Source organism: Podarcis gaigeae, assembly GCF_964106915.1.
Source record: "Podarcis gaigeae genome assembly, chromosome: 8".
Classification (NCBI taxonomy): domain Eukaryota; kingdom Metazoa; phylum Chordata; class Lepidosauria; order Squamata; family Lacertidae; genus Podarcis; species Podarcis gaigeae.
In genome coordinates this window covers 83,741,716-83,761,138 of record NC_139684.1, presented here as the reverse complement: position 1 = coordinate 83,761,138, position 19,423 = coordinate 83,741,716, and the positions used below count along the sequence as shown (strand labels likewise).

At 49.8% G+C, this 19,423-nt stretch overlaps 1 protein-coding gene across 2 annotated transcripts in view; it reads right to left on the bottom strand.

The window, feature by feature from the left end:
- The window catches only part of NOVA2 (NOVA alternative splicing regulator 2), a 65,359-nt gene extending 55,011 nt beyond the window's left edge, over positions 1-10,348 (bottom strand). Inside the window, exon 1 of one of the 2 annotated variants that reach the window (XM_083753978.1) lies at positions 9,335-10,348. In XM_083753978.1, coding sequence (XP_083610104.1) covers positions 9,335-9,554 — 220 coding nt within the window. In that variant the 5' untranslated portion in view covers positions 9,555-10,348. Of the gene's footprint in view, positions 1-6,863; positions 6,977-9,334 lie in introns of those variants that run through there. The other variant, XM_083753979.1, reaches the window with a different exon arrangement.
- Between the last annotated feature and the right edge of the window lie 9,075 nt (positions 10,349-19,423).

Below are 19,423 nucleotides of genomic sequence, written 5' to 3'. Positions count from 1 at the left end.
GTATACCTGAAGGAGCATCTCCACCCCCATCATTCAGCCTGAGGTCCAGCTCTGAAGGTCTTCTGGCAGTTCCCTCCCTGCGAGAAGTGAGGTTACAGGGAACCAGGCAGAGGAACTTCTTGGTGGTGGCACCCACCCTGTGGAACGCCCTCCCATCAGATGTCAAGGAAATAAACAACTATCTGGCTTTTAGAAGACATCTGAAGGCAGCCCTGTTTAGAGAACAGGGCCCACTACTGATGGTGGGAGCATCAAAGGATCAAGGCCTTTGCCTATGCCTACCTGCTACCCTTCAGAAGTTCTGGAATACAACTCCCATAATCTACAGGGTCTGATGGGATTTGTAGTCCAAAGTCACTTCCAGGTGACCTCTTCACTGAGCATTCATTCTTTTTGGTTTGCAGGGAGATTGGCGATTTACTGAGCCCTCGTTCCGACTCATCTATGGGGAAGTTCGATGGCACCGCACCAAAGCAAATGTTACCCTGTACTTTCCAGGACATTTCTCCATCATTTTCCTTACAGCAAAAAGTGGAGCAGAGCGGGTTTGTTGCAGAAGAGCTCCAGATCAATGCCAAGACCGCAACGTGCCTGGTTTGTGTCTGAATCCCAGCTTAAACAGCGACAGTCTGCGAGGGCACCCAAAACACCTCGATGGCACCAAGTTGGGTTAAGGAGCTTTTCCCAGCCCTGCTGAGACCCCTTTTTAAAAAAATCAGAGACGGGAGGGAGAGAAAAGACGCTTAGATAAACAGTGGAGAAATTAGTACGATGTGGGCAGCAGAGGAGCAGGTGAGCGTCGACTGGGAGCTGCAGAGGTGGCCTTTCGGGAGTTCCTGGGTCAACGCGCTCTCTCTCCGGTTTGCAAAAGTAGGTCAGGTTCAATCCTCTACCGCTCTCCCATCTGATCTGATGGCAGCTGAGCCTCTGGAATCGAGAGTGATGCGGCTGACACAGAGAGGGGGCGGCGAGTAGAATTGCTTAGCCCCAGATTGGTTACGTCTAAGCTAAAATGATTATTGTCTCCCCCCCTCCCCCCTCCAAAAAAGCAAAGCCTTTCGCGGAACAGCTGCAAACCGCTGCAAGGCCTCTGATCTGCAACTGCAAATCCTGAGATCAACAACGAGCCAAGTCTCGCAGCCTCTTTATTTTTTTGCTCGCCCCCGGTTCCACTGCCACCCTCCCGCTAATATGCGATCGTGGCAGGCAGGGTAGACGGGGCAGCAAGATTAAATAGGAAAAGCTGCCTCTCTCTGGGCAGGAAAGGATTTGATCTGGGGAAGTTTCTTCCTCCTTGGCGAGGGAGGAGAGCTCAGGTTGGCGGTCCTCTTGTACAAAAGAAATTCCGGGCAACAGGTTACATTAAAAAGCAGAGAGATGCAACGAGGTTGGGTGGCAGTGGGCCTGAAGATTATTATTATTAATAATAATAATAATAATAATAATTTATTATTTGTACCCCGCCCATCTGGCTGGGTTTCCCCAGCCACTCTGGGCGGCTTCCACAGAGACCCAAAATACACTAAAATGTCACATGTTAAAAACTTCCCTGAACAGGGCTGCCTTAAGATGTCTTCTGAATGTCAGGTAGTTGTTTATCGCTTTGACATCTGATGGGAGGGCGTTAAATTAACTTTAATTTAAATGTTATTATTGGGGGGGGGGAATGCGTTTTAATAAAAATTTAAGAAATAAACTGCTTAATCCTCATCTTTGGAGTTCAATAGCCAGAACCCAGGAAGGCGAGAGCAAGATTTCTTCTTAAAATTCTGCCTCAAAAAATCTCCTTAAAGCTCCCTAAGGAGGACTTCTAAACTTTAGTTCAGTTTTTTAAGAAAAGAATGCTGAAAATCCAGGAAAAGGGACTAGGGTGCCATCGAGGGCCACAGATCTTTACAGGGCACCCCATGGCGATGACTCTAGGACAGAGATGGAGAATCTGTGGGGCTGTAGATGATGCTGGACTACAAATCCCATGATCCTTCATTGTGCTGGCAGGGACTGAGGGGATATCTGCAGGACCACATGTTTCCCCTCCCTTGTCTAAGAGTTATTATTATTATTATTATTATTATTATTATTATTATTTATTGAATTATATACTGCCCTATACCCGAGGGTCTCAGGGCAGTTCACAGAATAAAATGAAGATATAAAACCACAAAATACATAACAAAAATAAAAACGACCCATTAGCCCAACCACCACAAAAACCACATTTTAAAAGGCTGTAAATCAGATCAACCAAAGGCCTGCTTAAAAAGGAACGTTTTTGCCTGGCACCTAAAGGTGTATAATGAAGGCGCCAGGCGAACTTCCCTGGGGAGAGCATTCCACAGACAAGGAGCCAATGCAGAGAAGGCCCTGTTCTCGTGTTGCCACCCTCTGGACCTCTCGAGGAGGAGGCACGCGAAGGAGGGCCTCAGAAGATGAGTTCAGGGTTCGAGGAGGTTCATATGGAAAGAGGCAGTCCTTGAGGTATTGCGGTCCTGAGCCGTTTAAGGCTTTATAGGTCAAAACCAGCACTTTGAATTGGGCTCGGAAACTAATTGGTAGCTAGTGCAGTCGGACCAGGATCGGTGTAATATGCTCAAACCGTCTTGCTCCAGTGAGCGACCTGGCCGCTGAATTCTGCACTAGCTGAAGTTTCCAAACTTGGTTGGGGTTGGGAGCACCTAGATAACTTTGTTTGCCTTTTCCTGTACCTTTTTATTATCTCTCACAACCATAATAGCTCTTTCCTGGAGAGTCACACAGTCCCGTACACTTTACCCAGGGCTTCAGCCAAGATGGTACACGGCTCCACCCAAATGCTTATTTTCAAATGCAGGACACAGCCCACAAACTAATATAATAATAATAATAATAATAATAATAATAATAATAATAATAATAATAATTTATTATTTATACCCCACCCATCGGGCTGGGTTTCCCCAGCCACTCTGGGCAGCTTCCAACAAAATATTAAAATACAGTAGTCCATCATACATTAAAAGCTTCCATAAGCAGGGCTGCCTTCAGATGTCTTCTAAAAGTCAGATAGTTGTTTATTTCCTTGACATCTGGTGGGAGGGCGTTCCACAGGGCGGGCGCCACCACCGAGAAGGCCCTCTGCCTGGTTCCCTGAAACTTGGCTTCTCACAGGGAGCGAACCGCCAGAAGGCCCTCGGCGCTGGACCTCAGTGTTTGGGCAGAACAATGGGGGTGGAGATGCTCCTTCAGGTATACTGGGTCTTTGAGGCCATTTAGGGCTTTAAAGGTCAGCACCAACACTTTGAAACGTGCAGCTTGCCTCCCCACGACCAAATTTTCCCATGCACTCGCGGCTTCATTTCCAAAACTACACTTGATCTTAGCCAAAATCTCTGGAGCAGTAGAAGTTGAGGGACAGTTTTTTGGCTAGGGAAACAGTCTGGGGTGGGGGCAAATGGTCCACAAATCATCACATAGTTTAATAGTAAATGGTAATGAGATGATTCTTTCCTCCCTTCTCAGATCCTCCCAGATTATTGTAGAACCACTCTTTTTCTGTTTTTATTTTAATGTCCCACATTATCAACAGCCAGAGTCCAAGAAATCCCCCGTCCCGTTGCCCCCGAGGTAAAGCCTAGGGCTGGATGAGCGAGACTCCATAGATGGCCAACAGCAGCTGAGTCCTGATTGGCTAAGAAGCTAGCATACCCACAATGCACTGCTTGCGCCATTGCTTTCCTCAGCTGCATGCATCTTTTCATTTCAAAAACTGGGTCTGCCAAAGGAGCCCCAGACTTTGGGCGCTGAGACTCCACTAAATGGAGGAGGAAACGGCAAGCACCCCAAACTGTGATGCTAACACAGCCCAGAAAACCCCCTGGGGGAGGCTGGGAATCACGTGACCCCGAACAGCCAATCCCCTGCTGTCGCCTGCTATAAAGTGCCACGCTTTTGCTGCACTCCTTCAGTTTGAGCATCCCAATGCTGAACAAAACATCTTGGCAGCCTTTGCCACCATGTCTCCTGGTATTCTTTACTTCTCCAAACTAGTGCCAGATATGTGCCCGTAGCCCAAAGCACCTGCCTGGGGGGCACCAGGTTGGGGAAGGGTGGTCTTAATCATAAAATCTCGGCCCTGCTCCACCACTTACAGTTTAGTTCATCTGAATAGGAGAAAGGTTTCTGGTTTTCCCTCTCTGCCTCACTCAGACCCTCCTTTCCGAAGACGCTCATCCCATGACCCAGCAGAGGAGCTGCTGGGAGCCAAACTTATTGATTCCTTGGTCAAATTGACTGCATTTATTTCCTCAGACATGGTTCTCCCTCTCCTCATTAATCTACACAACAACCCTGTGAGGTAGGCTAGGTTGAGAAGCAGCGAATGGCCCCCAAGGCCATGTTCTGTGAATTTCAGGGGATTTGAACTCTGGTCTCCCAGGTCCTATTCCGACACTCTAACCCATGGGTAGGCAAACTAAAGCCCTGGGGGCCAGATCCGGCCTGCGGACGGTCCGGGAATCAGCATGTTTTTACATGAGTGGAATGTGTCCTTTTATCTAAAATGCATCTCTGGGTTATTTGTGGGACCTGCCTGGTGTTTTTACATGAGTAGAAAGTTTGCTTTTATTTAATATGCATCTCTGGGTTATTTGTGGGGCATAGGAATTCGCTCATTTTTATTTTCCAAAATACAGTCCGGCCCCCCACAATGTCTGAGGAACAGTGGACCGGCCCCTGCTGAAAATGTTTGCTGACCCCTGCTCTAACCACTACACAGTGCTCAGTTGGTAGAGCATGAGGTTCTTAATCTCAACATTGTGGGTGTGAGCCCCACATTGAGTAAAAGATTCCTGCAATTCAGGGGGTTGGTCTAGATGACCCTCGTGGTCCCTCCCAACTCTACAGTTCTAGGATTCTATGTGCCACATCCCTGAAGATTTTATCAACATACAACTTTGCTTTTCAGGGTCAGCTGCTTTGGCCTCAAGGGACTGAACTTGTTCTGTAAGAGCCCAGAGCAGATTGCATGGTGTATAACCCTCCCATTGCCCAACCATGCAACTGGGAGGCAGACAGACAGACAGACAGACAGACAGACAAGTGAGACTAGAGGGGCTTCCAGACAGTCGCTGTTTTGGGGTCGGGATTCAGTCACATACCGACACATTCAGGCTGCGCAATGACAGTTGACCGGTGGCTCTTGAGCAACAAACCTGCTTTCACAAAGGATCAGACCTCATGTTATATAAAAAGCAACGGGGAAATTGCGCTGGGATAGACGTGTGGGATATGACACTTGCTTTGACTCTGCTTTGTCTAACCTCCCTGCAAACCAGTCAGAATTAACGCTCAATAAATAAGGTAAAGGTTCAGGGACCCCTGACCATTAGGTCCAGTCGTGGCCGACTCTGGGGTTGCGGCGCTCATCTCGCTTTACTGGCCGAGGGAGCTGCCATACAGCTTCCAGGTCATGTGGCCAGAATGACTAAGCCGCTTCTGGCGAACCAGAGCAGCACACGGAAATGCCGTTTACCTTCCTGCCGGAGTGGTACCTATTTATCTACTTGCACTTTGACGTGCTTTCGAACTGCTAGGAGCAGGGACCCAGCAACGGGAGCTCACCCCTTTGCGGGGATTCGAACTGCCGACCTTCTGATCGGCAAATCCTAGGCTCTGTGGTTTAACCCACAGCACCACCCATGTCCCGCTCAATAAATAGCTCGGTGCAAAATGCTGGAAAGCTCCCACCGACCTGTGTGCTTCATTTGTTTACGGTCCTTTAAGATGTTTGGGTTTTTGGTTTTGAGCTGAGCCAGGTTCGCTAAGCTTTGTTTTCCCACTTGCTGTGGGGTTGCAAAGAGACCCACTTCCCCGGGTTTCTGACACCCAACTCGAACAGGTGTCTCTCCCTCGTGCTCGTAGACCTGAGGGCATTTGCCCACTCCCCACCCCACTCTCAATCCCAGTTCCAAATTGCCACAGACCCACCCCTGGAAAAAAGGGCCAAGAACCCCTTTCGGTCTTTTGTCTCGGAAACTGGGTCTCAGAGGAGCACCTCTGAGAGCATGGGATGGGGAGGAGCTTTTTTTTGCAGCCAATTTTTTTTGGGGGGGGGGCGGACGACAGGCAATGCGCCTCCCTGCTCCATCAGGCTGTCGTAACCCATTTTGTGCTCGGCGCTCAGAACACAGAGCTTTTGCCAGCACGAAGGAGAAATGCATTGATCACCCACCCACCCACCCACCCACCCACCCTCCCTGCCAAGGTCACCCAGGGACAGCAGGAACCGAACTCATGCCCCAAGCCCTAACCTTGACCTCTGGCACGGCCCATGGCAAGCCAAAGCTGGAAAGCTCTGTCTAGAGTGCCACGCATAATAGTTGCGGCAGAAAACGCTTCCGCATGCCGCTAGGCCTCATCATGCCCTAAACCCCGTCTCCTAAGGCCTGGCACCCTTCTCAGCCACCCAAGCAGGCCTGGGGGAACACATCAAGTGTGTCACAAAGGCCTGCAGCCAGAGGCCGGCCAGCCCAGTCCGGCTGGTGACGTCCCCACAGCTGGGAAGGCCTGGGCTTCACCAGCAGAGCTCAGAGGGGACATCCTGGTCTCTGTGGAAGTCCCCAAGGACTCCATAAAACCTGCCTGTTCCCCCATCAGGAGCAGGGATCAATCAAGAATTGCTGGGTACATGCTACCCTCTCACATCCTCCAGGAGGCTCAGGCTGCAAATCAAACACCCAAACTTTGTAAGGACGAAACAGCCCACCCAGTTTGACCTTCACCCGCGCGTGAGATGTGGCACACCGAGGCGCACACGCATGCACACACACACACACACACACATGCACACACAAGATGCCATCCCAGCACCCCAGCGCTTTGCTAACCTCCCGGCTGGGCCGCCGCTGCCGCCGCCAGGCCTGCGTGACTTTCGCTCTTGCGCATTTCCTCGGCAATCGGTGTCCTTTGGCGATGCACACTAGGTACCACTAAGGCGTCCCCCTCCATCTCCGTCACACTCCTCCCCACCCCACTCCCCCTGCAATGCCATCAATGCTTCTCCTTCTCCCCCCCCTCCTCCTCCTTCCCCAAATCCATCACGGGCAGCGAACCCCAAACGGAGAGGTAGGGGGCACCGATTGGAAAGGGAAAATAAAACGCGACACCCTGAGCAGCAAAGGTGGGATTGGCTGGCAAAGGGGTGCGGTGGGGGGGGGGCAAAGGCAGCCAAAGCGCCAGCCTGAAATATGTGGCTGTCAGGCTCCTGCTGCAACACCCCCCCCCCCCCCGGCCAAGCGATTTCCCCATCGCCTCCTCCTCCAACGCAACCCGCCTACGAAGGCATGCTTAGAATATCGCCAGATCTTCATTCCTTTTTGCTCACCTTCTCCTCTCCACATACACCCCCCCCAATTCCTTCTTTCTTAAACGTGAACCACATACACAGAAAGTCCGGACCCCCCCCCCCGCGCGCCTTTCCCCATTTTATTTATTCCAGTTGCTCCATTAGTCCCATCAGCGACGCTGTCATAAAGGAGGTCGATTTCCCCAGAGGACCCCGGGGCAATTTCAGACGCAATATTTATTGCTTCTTGCCCTAACGCTGAAGCTCAAAAGCATCTCGAAATGTTAATTACATCTGGAGGGTGATGGTGTGTGTGTGTGTGAGAGAGAGAGAGAGAGAGAGAGAGAGAGAGAGAGAGAGCGCACGCCTTCATGCGTTCATCAACGCGCAAGCAATAAAAACGGAACCAGGTCCAATTATTAGTACACAATAAATAATAATAATGAGGATGAGGATGATGATAATACTTAAAAGAGTCCAGCAGGCACAGAGCCGACACGCAGCTACTGCTATCGGCTCAGAAACAGCAGAATAAGTGAAGTCCTCCTTCACAAAAGGAGCCCAGATGGGTGAGTCAAAGAGAGACACAGAAAGGCGCTTTGCAAATCCCTATTTTTACACAGCTTTAGTGTCAACCGAAATTCCGGCGCCAGGAATTACCATTTGCATTTTCAAAGCCCTTTTGCGCACATATTATTTTTTTTAAAAAATCAAGAAATGCTCACAATTCCTGAATCTTCTCTCTTTCTCTCCCCCCCCCCAATACTCTATTGACATTATTCTGCCCCCCCCTTTCCCTCTGTCTCCAGCGCCCCACAAATCCCTGGATCACACAGTGTCCTTTTCAACAACCCAGCTGCCTGCATCCTCTTTTGAGTCCAGATTTTCACATCCTTCCCTTCTTCATTTCCTCAAGCAGACAGTCATGGAAGGGGGGGAGGAGAGGAAAGGGGCTGACAGGTTTTCCATAGTCTATATGTGTGTGAGAGCGGTGGGGGGGGGCGGAATATCTCCACTCCTTTCCCCTCTTCCCTGGAAACAGACAGTTATTCTAACAGACTCCATTTTGACATAACCAGCTGCATAGACTAGTAAAATCTTTGCAGAGAAATGTGCGTTTTTTAGGGGGAGCTTATATTTTCTGCACTCCGCTCCCACACGCCTTCTAAGTTGGGGGGGGGGGGGACGACACACATTGCAAAGGATCCCCTCGGCTGGGCTGTAAAAATCTAGCATTGAAAAATAACAAGAGGGACTGTTTGTGGGGATAAAGGTGCAGAACAGATTAAATCATATCCCCTGGAAACCTTACGGGGCAGAGAGGCAGTGCTGTACTGGGAAAAAGGACACCCATATTTTTGAATTCTACGTTCTAAAAGAGGAGATAACCCCCTGTTTTTATTGCAGGGGGGTAGAGCTAAAAGGGGAGCAAATTGCATCCTTTGGGGTGTGGCAAAGAACACCCCCCACATGAAAATAAAGAGAAGAAGGCAAATCCACAAAAGGAAGATGGAGAGGTGGATGGAGAGAATGGCAGAAGGGACAGGTGGAGGCAGGCATGGGGAGGGAGCCGGGTTCAAACATGAGGTGTGTGTTTTTTAATGGGGGGGTCAGCTTTGGCGCAGAGGTGCAAAAACTGGCTCAGGTTGGCATTAGGAGGGATGGGGCTGCTCAAGGGAAGAGGCGCCTAAAAAGGATGGAGATATATGGCTGTCCGGAGGTAACGGGGAGGGGGGGGACTGCTCTGCAGGGCAGATTTTGGGGTGGGGGGATGCAGCAGACAAGTAGCTTGAAGGAAGAGGCCTCTGGGAAACCGAGGTGCTTTTTGGTGCCTGGATTTCCCTAGAGCCGCCCTGCGCCCCAGACCACCCCGCTTGCAGTGCACACATATGCGAAGTGGACCGGGAGTGTGTGTATATGTCTTGGGGGGGGGAGGCCCTGGTCACCCCTGACTTCCTGCCCCTTGGCAGCCTCCCTGGCTGCCAGCCCCTTCCCCCCCCCAAACCCACTCACCTCCGGTGTTGCTCCTCTTGGTGCTGATGGCTTCGGTGGGGGTCTCCAGCGGCCTTTTCCTAGAATCGGGAGGGTCCGAATCCATGTGGGACTGCGGAGGGGCTTGGGGGGGCTGCTGCTGCTGCTGCGTTTGGGGCCCCCCTTGCTGCTGCTGCTGCTGAGGAGCTGCCGAGGAGAAGATACCGTTCTGGTGCACCGAACCTCCTGCCATCATTTTCATGCCGAGGGCGCGGAGGACTTCCCCTCCGCGGTACCCGTGAGACTCCAGCAGGGGGAGGTGGGGGGGGGGAGATAAGAAAGGATGCTCGGGTTTTTTTTTTTAAGGGAGGGGGGTTGGGAGAAGGAGGAGGGAGGTGTGTCCAGAAAGTGGGGGGGGGGAGCGCAGAGCAAAAAGACCTGCGACCTGCTGGCCAGGTGAAATGGACAAAGGAGAATGCAAAATGGATTTGGGTGGGTGGGTCGCAGTCAGGTCAGCTTTCCTGAGTCCTTTCTCTCTCTCTCTCTCTGTCTGACTTCCTCTGTGACCCTCTCCCTCCCACCCACCCACCGCCTGCCCCTTAAGGCCAAGAAAAAACACACAAAAACCCTGAAGAAAGTCAGGAAGTAGCACCTCACAAAAAGCAGGGGAGAATTGGAGACGGGGAGAAAGCGCGCTCCGGTGGGAAAATAGGAAGGTTCCCCTCTGTCCTTCGCTCCCAGTTGGAAAACAGATCCCAAAGGTGCCCTTTGGGGGGGGGGAATCAGGGGAAAGGGTCAAGCAGGGCGGGGGGGGGAGAAGCAGAGGCTGGAGGGGGGACGGACGCACAGAGAAAGAGAGAGAGGAAGAGGAGGAGAGAGCGCTTTGTGTTGAGGGGATGGGGAGAGAGTGAGAGAAAGCGCAATCAGCCCCCCAGGCCCGCTTCTTCTTCACAGCATCCCTCTTTTTCCGCTTGTCCTGGGCGGCAGGCGGTGGCGGTGGCAGAGCTAGGAACCCAGCTCCTGACGTTGGAGGAGAGAGACCCACCTCCCTCCTTCCCCCCAAGCAGATTGGCTGCGAGGAGCTGGGCCAAGCTTGTAGAAGGGGGGGCGGGTTGGGACAGAGAGAGAGAGAGAGAGAGAGAGAGAGAGAGAGAGAGAGAGAGAGAGAGAGAGAAGAGCTATTCTTTGCCTTGGGGGCTTTGACAGAGCTGGGAGGGGGGGAGCAGGTGGAAGGGAGGGGAAAGGAGGCAGCTGCGCTGTAGAGCAGGGGAGCAAGGAAGGGGAGAAGGGGAAACGGAGGGAGGCGGGTTCTGCCCTCTTCCATCACATCCACCCATCCCTTCCCCGAGTTATCTCTGCACCCTGATTTCTGCCTTGGGCGCACGCACCCCCCACACACAGGGGGCCACAAGAAGCTGCCTGGAGCCAGAATCAGACCTAACAGCAGGGTTTAAGAGCCAGGACTGGAGAGGGCCCAGCCATCAAGTTCTGTCTCCCCATCTGCCGCCCTCGCAGGGTTGTTATGAGGAAGGGGAGAGAAGGGAGCAATCTTTCTGGAATGCTGCCTCGAGCTCCTTAAAGGTAAAGGGACCCCTGACCATTAGGTCCAGTCGTGGCCAACTCTGGGGTTGCGGCGCTCATCTCACCTTATTGGCCGAGGGAGCCGGCGTACAGATTCCGGGTCAGGTGGCCAGCATGACGAAGCCACTTCTGGCGAACCAGAGCAGCGCACAGAAACTCCGTTTACCTTCCCGCTGGAGTGGTACCTATTTATCTACTTGCACTTTGAGGTGCTTTCGAACTGCTAGGTTGGCAGGAGCAGGGACCGAGCAACGGGAGCTCACTCCGTCACGTGGATTTGAACCACCGACCTTCCGATCCACAAGTCCTAGGCTCTGTGGTTTAGCCCACAGCGCCACCCGCGTCCCTTGGGATGATATAAAATGGGGGGGGGGTATTTAAGAAATGTCTAGCTCTCAAGGGACACCCCCCCCCAATTCCTGCTGCCACTCAAGGCCCTTTCCGTTGTCGAAAGGCTGGACAGCCCCCCCCCCAATGTGCAAAGAAGGCCTCGCTACCTACTGAGGGACACCCCCCCTCCATGGGGCAATGACACAATTGGGAAGCTCACCCGCCTTTCAGAGCCCATGCAATGGTACTGCCATTCATTCCTCCGGGCCCGTGACTGAGCTTTCGCACATTCGGGAAGTACACCTGAAGGAGCCTCTCCACCCCCATCATTCTGCCTGGACCAAGTCCAGCGCCGAGGGCCTTCTGGTGATTCCCTCGCTGCAAGAAGTCAAGTTACAGGGAACCAGGCAGAGGGCCTTCTCGGTTGTGGCACTCGCCCTGTGGAACACACTCCCACCAGATGTCAAAGAGAACAACTACCAGACTTTAAGAAGACATCTGAAGGCAGCCCTCTTTAGGGAAGCTTTTAATGATTAATAGGTTATTGTATTTTAATATTTTGTTGGAAGCAGCCCAGAGTGGCTGGGGAAACCCAGCCAGATGGGCGGGGTATAAATAATAAATTGTTGTTATTATTATAATTATAATTATAATGTTGTTGTTGTTGTTGTTGTTGTTGTTGTTGTTCCCGTGAGAGTCTGGTCTCGCAATCTGGCACCACGCGTCCTGACAAAAGGAGATGTGTGATCTGCAAAGTTGATGCCATCATAAATGCGTTTGCAATGCGCCACATGGCTGGCAGGGCCTGCCAAAAGGGGCATCGAATGGGTGTGACACACACACACACACAACCTATATCTTATCTTGTGGCCTTTTATTTTCATGTTTATCCATCCCCAAACTACCTGAGGCTCAGCTTGTTGTTGTTGTTTGCAATGTTTTCCACACATCCCTTTCTCTTGATCAGGGGTCACAAACTTTTCCAGCAGGGGGCCGGTCCACTGTCCCTCAGACTTTGTTCGGGGCTGGACTATATTTTGAAAAAAACAACCATGAATGAATTCCTATGCCCCATAAATAACCCAGAGATTCATTTTAAAGAAAAGCACACTTTCTACTCATGTCAGAACACCAGGCAGGCCCCACAAATAACCAGAGATGCGTTTTAAATAAAAGGACACATTCTACTCATGTAAAAACACACTGATTCCCGGGCCGTCCACAGGCCGGATTGAGAAGGCGATTGGACCGGATCTGGCTCCCGGGCCTTAGTTTGCCTACCCATCCTTTCATCCTCCGCAACATGCAAGCTGCGTTTTATATTGCCAGGTGCTCTGGCCTCACAGCAGTTATGCTTTTGCAAAAACTCCTAGGTCCAAGTCTCAGCGCATCTCCCCTTAAAATATCTTAGGTGAGGGAGCCGGAATGAGCCTCTGTCATAAGACCTTGGAGAGCTCCTCCTGGAAGAGAAGAGCCTGCAGTGCAGGGCTGCATAAATTGTTGTTGTTATTTAGTCGTGTCCGACTCTTCGTGACCCCATGGACCAGAGCAGGCCAGGCACTCCTGTCCTCTGTCGTCCCCTTCTCCTTGTGCCCTCCATCTTTCCCAACATCAGGGTCTTTTCCAGGGAGTCTTCTCTTCTCATGAGGTGGCCAAAGTATTGGAGCCTCAGTTTCAGGATCTGTCCTTCTAGTGAGCACTCAGGGCTGATTTCCTTGAGAATGGAGAGGTTTGATCTTCTTGCAGTCCATGGGACTCTCAAGAGTCTCCTCCAGCACCAGAATTCAAAAGCATTAATTCTTTGGCGATCAGCCTTCTTTATGGTCCAACTCTCACTTCCATACATCACTACTGGGAAAAGCATAGCTTTAACTATAAGGACCTTTGTTGGCAAGGTGATGTCTCTGCTTTTTAAGATGCTGTCTAGGTTTGTCATTGCTTTTCTCCCAAGAAGCATAGATTGGTAGATGACAACTCTTGATGGGACCCTTTTTGAAACAACTCCCGCCTCATTTATCCTACAGATTTGACTACTGTAATCAGGGCCACATGGCAGTCTATCCCTTCAGGGGTCAACAGCAGCACAGAGTCTACCTAGGGAACTCCCAGTGGCTTTGGCACCATTTCTCTGCCGTCTTAAGACATCCACAGCCAGGGGCCCTGGGGCCCTTTGACCAGAGTGTCCCTTAATGGTGGCAACGCTACACAATAGTGCCACCTGCTATCACCCAGAGGAATCACGATGCAAAGCACTTGTGTGCCTCTTGAAGTGTGCCCAGAAAAGGCCTGGGCAGCTGGTATGCTGCAGCAGGTACAGACTTTACCTTCCTAATGGTCTTAAGAAAGCACTCAGGTTTCTAGCCCTCATGTTTGCAAATGTGCTCTTTTACAGGCGATGCCAGGTACGTTTCGGAAGCCAGAAGAATCACGGAATAAAAGCTCAGAAGACAGGGCTTCGGGTCGCTGCAAAATCAATAACAACAACAACAACAACAACAATAATAATAATAATAATAATAATAATTTATTATTTATACCCCGTCCATCTGGCTGGTTTTCCCCAGCCACTCTGGGCGGCTTCCAACAAAACACTAAAATACAATAACCTATTAAACATTAAAAGCTTCCCTAAACAAGGCTGCTTTCAGGTGTCTTCTAAAAGTTTGGTAGTTATTTTTCTCTTTGACATCTGGTGGGAGGGCGTTCCACAGGGCGGGTGCCACCACCGAGAAGGCCCTCTGCCTGGTTCCCTGTAACTTGGCTTCTCACAGCAAGGGAACCGCCAGAAGGCCCTCGGTGCTGGACCTCAGCATCCTGGCAGATGGGGGTGGAGACACTCCTTCAGGTATACTAGGCTGAGTCCATTTAGGGCTTTAAAGGTCAGCACCAACACTTTGAATCGTGCTCGGAAACGTACTGCGAGCCACAACTAGAAGAAGCAGAATAAATGAGAATGCTTTCGAAAAAGCAAGCCAAATTATTACTTGGGGCGTTGTAGAAAGGGAGACCCTCCACACAACCCCCCCCCAAGAGATCTTTCCAAGGCTCTCATGATCCATATTTGCAATCCCTCCCAAATTTCCTGTCATGGCAATGAGCTTGTGGCCACCGTGTGCTACCCAGCAGCTGAATTATTCCCCCCCCCCCATTGCTCTCTTCTTCTCGCTCTGTGGATTCTGGCTCCCACATAAGCACAAAAATAAATGAACCTTTTCCTGAGGAGCTCAGCATCTTGTTAAACGGAGCCTGAGGAGGGAACGCTGAGCTGTTTGGAAAAATCCTGGCTGGCAGTGGATTTGGCCCCGATCCTGCTAACGGAAACAGACTTTCGGGACAGCAAGCAAGCAAGCCAGTGGCCCCAGGCCCTCTCTACAGATTGTCGACCCTCGAGGTCCCCTTTTGAAATATTGCAACCTTGAAGAACCACGTTAAATAATAGGTTCCTCCTTCGCACTCAGGACCTGGTTGAGAAATTCTCTGCCTGTTCTCCCACTGCCCTGAAGGAGAGTTGCTAACTTTCTTCTCTGGCTGGCCCCCCTGTGTCTTTGACGGCTGCGTCGCAGACAGAAATTCAACAGGGGCAGGTTTCCCCATCACTGCAACTCTATGAAAACCAAGGCTTTTGCCTCTTGGGCAGCTATCTAAGGCACAAGGGCAGCACAAGGGAAAATGTGATTTCTCTTGTCACCTGCTAGGCTTCAAATGAGAAGAAGCACACATCAAAACTCCCTCTTCTCTTGTTTTCTGCTGTAACTCATCAACACAGCAACCAGAGCCAGTTTATGCACATCTGAGAACAAGGAGAGACCTATTGTTTGCAAATCAAGCCTTCTTTCTTCCTCTTTCTTTCTTTCTTTCTTTCTTTTTTAAGTCAATGAACCTCCGCACTCCCTGCTGGCCCATGAACTTGACGCTCGGTAGTTTGGGCTGGCTGGGGGTCCGTTTCTCAGCCTCAGTTCCTCCAACCTGTGAAATGGGTACAAGAAGGAGGCCGGACGGATGGAAGGATGGAAGGAAAAATCAAGCTGCGCTTTTAACCAGGGCGCAATTAAACGCACCGATAGCCTTCTTTCCTTCCCACCCGCCAGCAGTTCTGAGGAAGGAGAAAATGGGGAGAAATGCCTCTCTCTCTCTCTGCTCCTTGGATGAATGTGAGGAGAGAGAGAGAGAGAGAAGGAGGGAGCAGATGGGCTCTGGCGAGGCCTTTTCATCCTGGCCTTTGGCTGGCTCAATAGCGGAGCAGGGCGGAGGGGGAGGGGAGGCGGCAAGTCAGCCGAGAACGGCTCCTGAATGCTAAACGCCTGGTCCATTGTATCAGCTGGCCCATCTGTCTGTCCTTTTCCCGCTCGCCTATTGTCTAAGGCTGACACATCTGGACTCTGCGCAGCTCCCTCGCTCTTCCACACACACCCTCCTCCTCCACCCAGAGCCACACAGTCTCTCCAGGGCAGGGGTAGGCAAACTAAGGGGTGGGGGCCGGATCCGGCCCAATCGCCTTCTAAATCCGGCCTGCGGACGGTCTGGGAATCAGCATGTTTTTACATGAGTAGAATGTGTCCTTTTATTTAAAATGCATCTCTGGGTTATTTGTGGGGCGTAGGAATTCATTCATTTATATATATATATATATATTAATAACTTTTTATTGGAAATTTTATTTACAACATAACACAAAGCCCCCACCACCCAACACAGAAATCCAGCCCCATCAGACCCAAACATAACAAACAACAAGCATAATACAGTGGTACCTTGGGTTAAGTACTTAATTTGTTCCGAAGTACTTAACCCAAGGTACCATAATACAGTGGTACCTTGGGTTAAGTACTTAATTTGTTCCTGAAACTGTTCTTAACCTGAAGCACCACTTTAGCTAATGGGGCCTACTGCTGCCGCCGCACCGCCAGAGCACGATTTCTGTTCTCATCCTGAAGAAAAGTTCTTAAGCTGAAGCACTATTTCTGGGTTAGCGGAGTCTGTAACCTGAAGAGTATGTAACCTGAAGCGTATGTCACCCGAGGTACCACTGTATACAACAATACAAACAACCAAATAAAAGGCTTCCTTTATCCTGTTTCTGGCATCCTTATTTACTTCTTATAAGCTGTTTCCTTTATGAATAATTATTAAGATTTTTCTAATTATAACTTAAATATCCACAAAGTCTCCTGCAGGCCTTGATCGATTAATGTTTCGATTAATGTTTCGATTATTTTCAAAATATAGTCCGGCCCCCCATGAGGTCTGGGGGACAGTGGACCGGCCCCCTTGCTGGAAAAGTTTGCTGACCCCTGCAAGTCCAGGGTCTCCAACCCCTTTGCCAGGGGGTCCCTTTCGGCTGCTGGCGCTGCCTGCCAGAGCCAAGGCACAGGGAGGTTAGCCAGTCCCACCCCCTACCTCCCCCCCATTGACCTCCTTTTGCAGGGGGTCCCATCGCCTGCAGGATGAGACCCTGCCTTCCATTGCCAACTCTCCTGCGACCTCTAACCCACAAACACAAACACACACACACACAAAAATACACAGAGCAAGGAAATGAATCACTAAGCAGGTGGAAAAGGCCCCCTGCTGGCCAATTTCGTACATAGCATCATTCATCTACCTACAGTACAACCATTCAAAGTCGGGAGCAGGAGAAGATAACAGGAAGGTGTAATACTCCCTCTAGTGGGAAAAAGGTAGCACTGTGACATCGAGAAACAGCCAGCTCCCTATCACATCCAGGTAAAGGTAAAGGGACCCCTGACCATTAGGTCCAGTCGTGGCCGACTCTGGGGTTGCGGCGCTCATCTCACTTTATTGGCCGAGGGAGCCGGCGTACAGCTTCCGGGTCATGTGGCCAGCATGACTAAGCTGCTTCTGGCGAACCAGAGCAGCGCACGGAAACACCGTTTACAACACAGTCCAGAGGCAGAGGCAAAGGAACGAAAGGTAAAGAATAAAGGATATTGGTTGGATGCTTAAAGAAGAAGTCAGACTTCTGCAGCAATCAGATGGGAAGTCTGAGAAGCCTTCTGGCGGAGTGTCAAAAAACTGGGCAACTTTGGGATTCCAGGAGTATCCTGTTATAGGAATAGTCTTCCTGGTGATGGACACTGACCTGAATTTGCCATATTTTTCGCTCTATAAGACGCACCAGACCACAAGATGCACCTAGTTGAAGACAAGATGAAGACAAGAACGAGCCGTCTTAAGAACAGCTTCTTCTCTAGAGGGATCTCGGCCCTGAATGGGAAGCCTGGGCTTTGAAAGTCATCTAATCTTCCTTGCTGTATTATACTGTATTGTTTTAGTCTAAACAAAAAAATAATCCTTCCAGTAGCACCTTAAAGACCAACTAAGTTACTTCTTGGTATGAGCTTTCATGTGCATGCACACTTCTTCAGATACCTGAACATGGTGCAACATGGTATCTTCTTCAGATACCTGAACATGGTGCAACATGGTATCTGAAGAAGTGTGCATGCACACGAAAGCTCATACCAAGAACTAACTTAGTTGGTCTTTAAGGTGCTACTGGAAGGAATTTCTTTTTGTTTTGACTATGGCAGACCAACACGGCTACCTATCTGTAACTGTATTGTTTTAATTAGTGTTTTTATAGTTGTTTTGATTTTGTGTGGAGTGCCCTACCTGGGTGGATGGAGCAGCCAAGTAATTTCGTTGTCCCCGAGAGGGGGCAATGACAATAAATATATTATTATTATTATTATTATTAGTAGTAGTAGTAGTAGTAGTTTTTGGAGGAGGAAAACAAGAAAAAAAAATATTCTGAATCTCAGAAGCCAGAACAGCAAGAGGGATCGCTGCGCAGTGAAAGCAGCAATCCCTCTTGCTGTTCTGGCTTCTGGGATAGCTGCGCAGCCTGCATTCGCTCCATAAGACGCACACACATTTTCCCTTACTTTTATGGAGGGTAAAAGTGAGTCTTATAGAGCAAAAAATACGGTATATGTCACGGGTCACCTCCATGACCCAGTGCCAGAATTATGTATAAGCTAAACAAGCTATAGCTTAGGGCCCCACTCTCTTGGGGGCCCCTGAAAAATTAAAGGGAAAAAAAACTGGATGTACATTTCCAAAATATAGAATAAAAAAACCCAAATAAAATAAAACCTACATACAGCAAGTGTTTTGTGTTGTGTAGGCTCCTATGATGTAAGTCATGGGCCCCCGCCTGCTAGCCTGCTCCCTAAAATATCACCGGTTTGCTCATTTCTGTATATAGGGTGCCTACATTCTGCATGGACTGGTTGCATGGCAACATGGGCAAATGGCTTTAGATAATTATTAGGTTCTTGGGAGAAAAGCAATGACAAACCTAGACAGCATCCTAAAAAGCACAGACATCACCTTGCCAACAAAGGTCCGTATAGCTAAAGCTACAGTTTTCCCAGTAGTGATGTATGGAAGTGAGAGCTGGACCATAAAGAAGGCTGATCGCCAAAGAATGGATGCTTTTGAATTCTGGTGCTGGAGGAGACTCTTGAGAGTCCCATGGACTGCAAGAAGATCAAACCTCTCCATTCTCAAGGAAATCAGCCCTGAGTGCTCAAAATAAGAGAACCCCTAAACATATTTTAGAAAAAAAGCACTGTATATATATATATATATATATACACACACACACACACATATATAATGTATGTATATGTGTGTACGTGTATATATATATATATATATATATAGGGGGTGCAATTGCTGTATATGTATATTCATAGCTGTCAAATTTTCCGTTTTTTTAAGGGAAATTCCCTTATTCCGAATAGGATTCCTTGCAAGAAAAGGGAAAAGTTGACAGCTATGAATATATACAGCAATTGCACCCCCCCATATACATATATATATACACACACACATATATATACATACATTATGTGTGTGTGTGTGTGTGTGTGTGTGTATATACACACAGTGCTTTTTTTCTAAAAAAAATGTGTTTAGGGGTTCTCTTATTTTGACTCCAGAAAATCACCGTTTTATAGATCAAATCGGGGGAAATAAATACAGTATATATGGACAAAACTACAATGATTCACCAAATGTTTAGGGGGTATGCGTACCCCTGCGTACCCCCCAGAGATATTGGGAGGGGGGCAATTGCTTCTGATTTCCCAGAAGCCTTTGGGGCGCTCCTGCTCCCCGCTCTGCCAGGCCCTGCCAGAAGAGCGAGAAGGCTTCGGTTGCCCGGGGCAACCATCCAGGCCGCCCCTTGGCCTG